This window comes from Mya arenaria, chromosome 10 (assembly GCF_026914265.1).
Source record: "Mya arenaria isolate MELC-2E11 chromosome 10, ASM2691426v1".
NCBI lineage: Eukaryota > Metazoa > Mollusca > Bivalvia > Myida > Myidae > Mya > Mya arenaria.
In genome coordinates this window covers 29396354-29405262 of record NC_069131.1, presented here as the reverse complement: position 1 = coordinate 29405262, position 8909 = coordinate 29396354, and the positions used below count along the sequence as shown (strand labels likewise).

General features: G+C 39.5%; 1 protein-coding gene across 1 annotated transcript; it reads left to right on the top strand.

Moving 5' to 3' along the window:
• The first annotated feature begins 6523 nt into the window (after positions 1-6523).
• LOC128204559 (uncharacterized) lies at positions 6524-8068 on the top strand. The gene has a single exon (XM_052905969.1). The coding sequence runs from the start codon at positions 6524-6526 to the stop codon at positions 8066-8068; it is 1545 nt and encodes a 514-aa protein (XP_052761929.1).
• The last annotated feature ends 841 nt before the right edge of the window (positions 8069-8909 follow it).

The following is an 8909-nucleotide window of genomic DNA, read 5'->3' as shown; positions in this document are numbered from 1 at the left end:
TCTTTGGTACGGATATATATATATATATTTATGGTGGAACCATACATGTAATCACCCGAGTCTCAAATTTTAACATCAGGCTGGTAACTATTATTTATGAATCAGGTACGGTTACAGCACATATATAAAGATCTATGCTGGCGTCATTGAACTCTTGTGTTGCATTTACTGGCAGCATTATTTGAAATCCTGTAGAGCATTTGGTGGCAGCATTGTTTGAAATCCTGTAGGGCATTTGCTGGCAACGTTATTTGAAATTCTGTAGAGCATTTGGTGGCAGCATTATTTGAAATCCTGTGGGGCAATTGCTGGCAGCATTATTTGAAATCCTGTAGAGCATTTGGTGGCAGCATTATTTGAAGTCCTGTAGGGCATTTGGTGGCAGCATTATTTGAAGTCCTGCAGAGCATTTGATGGCAGCATTATTTGAAATCCTGTGGGGCAATTGCTGGCAGCATTATTTAAAATCCTGCAGGGCGATTGCTGGCAGCATTATTTCAAATCCTGCAGGGCGATTGCTGGCAGCATTATTTGAAATCCTGTAGGGCATTTGGTGGCAGCATTATTTGGAATCCTGTGGGGCAATTGCTGGCAGCATTATTTAAAATCCTGCAGGGCATTTGGTGGCAGCATTATTTGAACTTCATTAGGGCATTTGGTGGCAGTATTATTTTAACTCCGGTAGGGCATTTGGTGGCAGCATTATTTGAACTCTGGTAGGGCATTTGGTGGAAGCATTATTTGAACTCTGGTAGGGCGTTTGGTGGCAGCATTATTAGAAATCCTGTGGGGGGGGATTTGCTGGCAGCATTATTTGAACTCTGATAGGACTCGACTGGCAGTGTCCGTTTTCCAACTTTAATGTTTCATCACGTAACTTGGTCATAATCTTAATGGTCAAAGGTTTCATGACCCAATTCCAAAAATCTTGAAAGTCCATGTTACTCCAGAGTTATGAACCATTGAATTGACCCTCAAATATTGACAGTCAGCTATCAATTTTGGCAAACGATTACTAATCATCATTAATCTGCACACGGTATTAGTATATAAATACAGAGGTAATGGTGATTAGTAATATATTATATAAACTAAGACAAATTAGATTATTAGCTTGAAAGTCCATGTCATCCCAAAGATATGACCATTCAATATAATTCTTTTTAAAGAATTGACAGTGTTCCCGCTCTATCATTGGCAAATGTTTACCATCATCACCTAACTTGTCACAAAAGCAGTACAGGCTTAATATGCTTCAGTTGGCGCATTTTTCTTTGGCATTCAAATGTGTCAGAAACATGATGATCATTTAGATTGATGTTTTAAATTGGAACTTTTTAGTGAAAAAGGGGCAGCTTTTAATTAAAGGATTCGTTTTTTTTTCTGTAGGTAAAATAATGACATAATGTAGAGTCGTTTCTGTTTGACATTTCTAACATACTACAATGTTCATATTTTAACCCATTAACATCGTATTGGCCTATGCAATAAAGCTCTTTGTTGAAAACACATATACATGATGAGCATTTATATTGATTTCAAGGTATATTTCGTCATTATTTGTTATGTTCCTTAATAAGCATTCACAGTGATTGTGTTCGATGCTAGGTGATATGGAAACAACGGTGGTGTACGGACGGACGGAAATGGATCATGTCAGAGACATGAAAAAAACACTTAAGAGAAAGATCATGTCGTTGTGATTACTGTTAACTTCTGACTTGTCAAGCAGAAATAATATAATGCAACATTGTTAACTTGGATAACATAACAATGTATGATAAAGAAACATCACCATTCTCATGTTCTGGAATTGTGACACAAGTTCATGTCTCTTCAACTGCAAGTGTGTAATGCTCATAATTATTATAAACCCAAACATCTCCATCTTTACATTATGATTATAAGAATTGTGTCGATAATTCCATAACTCATTTTTATCCCCTTAATAAGTTCTGCATTATTCTTTCATAGGTGTCTTACTTTGTATGTTTATTTTTGTCATAGCATTCTGTTTTGTCATACCATTGTGTATGTCATACAATCATACCATTTTGTTTTTTCATACCATTCTGTTATGTCATATAATTCTTGTTTTGTCATACCATTATAATTAAGCATACCATTCTTGTTCTTGATGTCAATGTAAAATTAAACATATTGAACTTGTTTGCTTTATACTTTATTTTTAAGAACATCGACCTTCCCTATTATTATTTTTCTGACTAGCGTTGTTTTATTCAAGCGAAACTGTTATTCAAAATCAATACATACACATGTATAACAAACATAAATTTTGACTTATATACCTTTTACTACTTACTAAATAATGCATTTATGGAAATTTTTTATTACTTATAACAAGATTGTAACCGTGTATTTATAAGCAGAAAGCGCAAACAAATTAAATGATTGGTGAATGCGAAAACTTGAAAAGATTTACTGTGGTCTACTATAGTTTTATAAGGTAGAAATACCGTGTTTTATGCTCATTTCTTTCAAATTAAACTCGGTAACCTTCATACGAACCATTGTTTTCGACATTTATTCATCCTTTTTGGAATATTTTAACAACATTTTTAATTGTGGTAAATCTTATTTGGGAGTAAGAGTGCATCTTTAACTTCTTACACATGGGACTCATCAATTTTCTCCACTGCTTAATTGAAAACAGCAGACAATCGGTTTTTAGCTCACCTGTCACTTTGTGACATGGTGAGCTTTTGTGATCGCCTTTTGTCTGTCGTGCGTCGTGCGTCAACAATTTACTTAAAAGACATCTCCTCCTTAACCGCTGGGCCAATATTAATAAAACTTCATAGGGATGTTCCTTGGGTGGTCTTCTGTCAAAGTTGTTCAAAGAATTCAATTCCATGCAGAACTCTGGTTGCCATGGCAAACAAAAGGAAAAACTTTAAAAATCTTCTTCTCCCAAACCATAAGGCTTAGGCCGTTGATATATGGTAGGTAGGATCACCAAATGGTCCTCTACCAAGATTGTTCAAATAATGGCCCTGGGGTCAAAATTGGCCCCGCCCCAGGGGGTCATGGGTATTCTCTATATGTTTATAGTTAAAACTTCAAAAATCTTCTCCTCTGAACTTACTTGGACTAGAGCTTAGATATTTGGCATGATTCATCGTCTAGTGGACCTTTACAAAGATTGTTCAAATTATGGCCTTGGGGTCAAAATTGGCCCCGCCCCGGGGGTCATGGGTTTTCTCTATATGTTTATAGTGAAAACTTCAAAAATCTTCTCCTCTGAACTTACTTGGCCTAGAGCTTAGATATTTGGCGTGATTCATCGGCTAGTGGACCTCTACAAAGTTTGTTCAAATTATGGCCCTGGGGTCAAAATTGGCCCCGCCCCGGGGGGTCATGGGTTTTCTCTATATGTTTATAGTGAAAACCTTAAAAAATCTTCTCCTCTGAACATACTTGGCCTAGAGCTTAGATATTTGGCATGATTCATCGTCTAGTGGACCTCTACAAAGTTTGTTCAAATTATGGCCCTTGGGTCAAAATTGGCCCCGCCCCGGGGGGTCATGGGTTTTCTCTATATGTTTATAGTGAAAACTTAAAAAATCTTCTTCTCTGAACTTACTTGGACTAGAGCTTAGATATTTGGCATGATTCATCGTCTAGTGGACCTTAACAAAGATTGTTCAAATTATAGCCTTCGGGTCAAAATTGGCCCCGCCCCGGGGGTCATGGGTTTTCTCTATATGTTTATAGTTAAAACTTCAAAAATCTTCTCCTCTTAACTTACTTGGACTAGAGCTTAGATATTTGGCATGATTCATCGTCTAGTGGACCTCCACAAAGATTGTTCAAATTATGGCCCTGGGGTCAAAATTGGCCCCGCCCCTGGGGTGTAAAAATCAAAAATCTCCTCTGAACTTACGTTGCTTAGAGCTTAGATATTTGGCATGATTCATCGTCTAGTGGACCTCTACAAAGATTGTTCAAATTATGGCCTTGGGGTCAAAATTGGCCCCGCCCCAAGGGGTTAGGGTATTCTCTTTAAGTTTATAGTTAAAACTTAAAAAATCTTCTCCTCTGAACTTACTTGGACTAGAGCTTAGATATTTGGCATGATTCATCGTCTAGTGGACCTCTACAAAGATTGTTCAAATTATGGCCTTGGGGTCAAAATTGGCCCTGCCCCCTTGGGGGGTCATGGGTTATCTCTATATGTTTATAGTGAAAACTTCAAAAATCATCTCCTCTGAACTTACGTTGTTTAGAGCTTAGATATTTGGCATGATTCATCGTCTAGTGGACTTCTACAAAGTTTGTTCAAATTATGGCCCTTGGGTCAAAATTGGCCCCGCCCCGGGGGGTCATGGGTTTTCTCTATATGTTTATAGTTAAAACTTCAAAAATCTTCTTCTCTGAACTTACTTGGACTAGAGCTTAGATATTTGGCATGATTCATCGTCTAGTGGACCTCTACAAAGATTGTTCAAATAATAGCCTTCGGGTCAAAATTGGCCCCGCTCCGGGGGTCATGGGTTTTCTCTATATGTTTATAGTTAAAACTTCAAAAATCATCTCCTCTTAACTTACTTGGACTAGAGTTTAGATATTTGGCATGATTCATCGTCTAGTGGACCTCTACAAAGTTTGTTCAAATTATGGCCTTGGGGTCAAAATTGGCCCCGCCCCAAGGGGTTAGGGTATTCTCTTTATGTTTATAGTTAAAACTTAAAAAATCTTCTCCTCTGAACTTACTTGGACTAGAGCTTAGATATTTGGCATGATTCATCGTCTAGTGGACCTCTACAAAGATTGTTCAAATTATGGCCCTGGGGTCAAAATTGGCCCCGCCCCTGGGGTGTCATGGGTTTTCTCTAAATGTTTATAGTAAAAAAAATCAAAAATCTCCTCTGAACTTACGTTGCTTAGAGCTTAGATATTTGGCATGATTCATCGTCTAGTGGACCTCTACAAAGTTTGTTCAAATTATGGCCTTGGGGTCAAAATTGGCCCCGCCCCGGGGGGTTAGGGTATTCTCTATATGTTTATAGTTAAAACTTAAAAAATCTTCTCCTCTGAACTTACTTGGACTAGAGCTTAGATATTTGGCATGATTCATCGTCTAGTGGACCTCTACAAAGATTGTTCAAATTATGGCCTTGGGGTCAAAATTGGCCCTGCCCCCTTGGGGGGTCATGGGTTTTCTCTATATGTTTATAGTGAAAACTTCAAAAATCATCTCCTCTGAACTTACGTTGCTTAGACCTTAGATATTTGGCATGATTCATCGTCTAGTGGACCTCTACAAAGTTTGTTCAAATTATGGCCCTGGGGTCAAAATTGGCCACACCCCGGGGCTGATGGGTTTTCTCTATATGTGTTATAGTGAAAACTTAAAAAATCTTCTCCGAACTCACAAAGACAAGTAACGTCTTAATTTAAACTGGATAACATATTTAGTACACATACCAATTTTCAATATGGGCCACATACAACAATTAATAACAAATATACATAATATAGATACACACGTAAAATCAAGTAGTGACAAGAGCTTAGATATTTGGCATGATATATCTTCTAGTTGACTTGTACCAATATTGTTCAATCTTTGGCCCTGGGGTCAAAAAATGGCCCCACCCGGGCGGTCATGGGTTTCCTTATATATGTATATGATGAAAACTTAAAAAATCTTCTTCTCCGAAACCAAAAGGCGAAGGCCTTAGATATTTGGTATGAAGCATCGTTTATCTGACCATTATTAAGATTGTTCAAACTTTAGCCCTGGGGTCAAAATTGGCCACGCCCCGTGTTCATAGGCTTAGGTTTTCAATATTTGTATATAATGGAAGAATGTGCAATATATGACAGGTGAGCGATTCAGGGCTCTTGTTAATCATATGCTTCACAAATCATATTGACTGTCGGCAGTTATTTTAATTGCGTTTTAGGTTTCGTTTATGTTGTCAGTGCATAACGCAGTGCACAAAGCATTAGTTATATATATTTAGCATGCTCTCATTTCAAGCATTATCTACTATGTAAATGCAAATCTAAGGCTTACACTCCTGTCTCAGCCAATGGGTTATGCGAAATGATTGTGATTCAAGCATTTAAAAAGCCTCTGATGGAAAAAAATGATTATTTCCCATTGCACCGAGAACTACGCAGGATTTTCTGCTTAAAGAGTGTTTCGATCAAAGTATATGTAAGGGTCCTTCATTGTAGGGGTCGAGGAGGCAGGTGGGCATGCATTCCCACAAAAGCTTCAGAAACAAGTTTTTTAAGAGTTTTGCAATCAAAGTATATGTTAAGGTCCTTCATTGTAGAGGATCGGGGAGGGAGGTTTTCATGGAGTTTTCGGGTATATTTCATAGTAATTATACACCCATTTTTGAAGTGTTCCACTCGATGAAGGCATTTGTAAAGGGTTGATATGATAGCTGAAAAAAAAAACATTTTCAAGGTTTGAAATAGTTTGATACATACCGTTACGATATAGAATCCTTTGAATGTGGGCCAACATGTCATAAAGCCCAGCACTATGACGTTCATATTCCCTGAAAGGCTTGGTCCAGAAAGGCCCGGCACTATGACGTTCATATTCCCTAAAATTCTTGGTCCAAAAAGGCCCGGCACCATGACGTCCATATTCCTTAAAAGACTTGGTCCAGAAAGGCCCGGCACAATGACGTCCATATTTTCTGAAAGGCTTGGTCCAGAAAGTCCCGGCACCATGACGTCCATATTCCCTAAATGGCTAGGTCCAGAAAGGCCCGGCATCATGACGTCCTTATTTTCTGAAAGGCTAGGTCCAGAAAGTCCCGGCACCATGACGTCCATATTCCCTAAATGGCTAGGTCCAGAAAGTCCCGGCACCATGACGTCCATATTCCCTAAATGGCAAGGTCCAGAAAGTCCCGGCACCATGACGTCCATATTCCTTGAAAGACTTGGTCCAGAAAGGCAAGGCATCATGACATCCATATTCCCTGAAAGACTTGGTCCTGAAAGGCCCGGCACCATGACGTCAATATTCCCTGAAAGACTTGGTCCAGAAAGGCCCGGCACCATGACGTTTATATTTCCTGAAAGGCTTGGTCCAGAAAGGCCCGGCACCATGAAGTTCATATTCACTGAAAGGCTTGGTCCAGAAAGGCCCGGCACCATGAAGTTCATATTCCCTGAAAGGCTTGGTCCAGAAAGGCCTTGCACCATGACGTCCATATTTTCTGAAAGGCTTGGTCAAGAAAGGCCCGGCACCATGACGTCCATATTCCCTGAAAGGCTTGGTCCAGAAAGGCCCGGCACCATGAAGTTCATATTCCCTGAAAGGCTTGGTCCAGAAAGGCCCGGCACCATGACGTCCATATTTTCTGAAAGGCTTGGTCAAGAAAGGCCCGGCACAATGAAGTTCATATTCCCTGAAAGGCTTGGTCCAGAAAGGCCCGGCACCATGACGTCCATATTCCCTGAAAGACTTGGTCCAGAAAGGCCCGGCACCATGACGTTTATATTTCCTGAAAGGCTTGGTCCAGAAAGGCCCGGCACCATGAAGTTCATATTCCCTGAAAGGCTTGGTCCAGAAAGGCCCGGCACCATGAAGTTCATATTCCCTGAAAGGCTTGGTCCAGAAATGCCTTGCACCATGACGTCCATATTCCCTGAAAGGCTTGGTCCAGAAAGGCAAGGCACCATGACGTCCATATTCCCTGAAAGGCTTGGTCCAGAAATGCCTTGCACCATGACGTCCATATTCCCTGAAAGACTTGGTCCAGAAAGGCCCGGCACCATGACGTTTATATTTCCTGAAAGGCTTGGTCCAGAAAGGCCCGGCACCATGACGTCCATATTCCCTGAAAGGCTTGGTCCAGAAAGGCCCGGCACCATGAAGTTCATATTCCCTGAAAGGCTTGGTCCAGAAATGCTTTGCACCATGACGTCCATATTCCCTGAAAGGCTTGGTCCAGAAAGGCCCGGCACCATGAAGTTCATATTCCCCGAAAGGCTTGGTCCAGAAAGTCCCGGCACCATGACGTCCATATTCCCTGAAAGACTTGGTCGAGAAAGTGCAGGCCCGGCACCATGACGTCCATATTCCCTGAAAGACTTGGTCCAAAAAGCCCGGCACCATGACGTTCATATTCCCTGAAAGGCTTGGTTCAGAAAGGCCCGGCACCATGACGTCCATATTCCCCGAAAGACTTGGTCCAAAAAGGCCTAGTACCTTGACGTCCCTGTTACAAGAAACGTTTGGTGCAAAAAGGCCCATATTTAAATCCATAATGCTTTTCATGAGTGGGGAGTATATTTGATCCGGCGTTCATTTCGTTTATCAAGACGTTTAATTATGACTCCGGTGCTAATAAAATAAATATACATATACTCAACATAGACATAAAGACATTCCAGCGAAAAATAAAGATTTTATTAAATGACTGTGCATATATAGATTTACGAAGTGCCCAAAGTTTTTATGTAAAATACAGTTAACGTTTGAGTTAAGATGCACTCTACCTCCCAAATAGAATTTACCACAATTATAACTATTGTTTTAATTTTCCAAAATGGATGAATAAATGTCAAAAACAATGGTTCTTATGAATGATACCGAGTTTAATTTGAAAGAAATGTGCATAAAACACGGTATTTCTACCTTATGAGACTATATATAGTAGATCACAGTAAATCTTTTAGCATTCACCATTCATTTAATATTTTTGCGTTTTCAGCTTTTAAATACACGGTTACAATCTTGTTATCAGTAATTAATATTTTCCATAAATGAATTATTTAGTAAGTAGTAAAAGGTTTATCACTCAAAATTGATGTTTGTTATACATGTGTTTGTATTGATTTTGAATAAGAGTGTCACCTTAAGCATTACATAAGTTATCCAAAACTTCAGTGTCCGTATAATAGGATGGAAA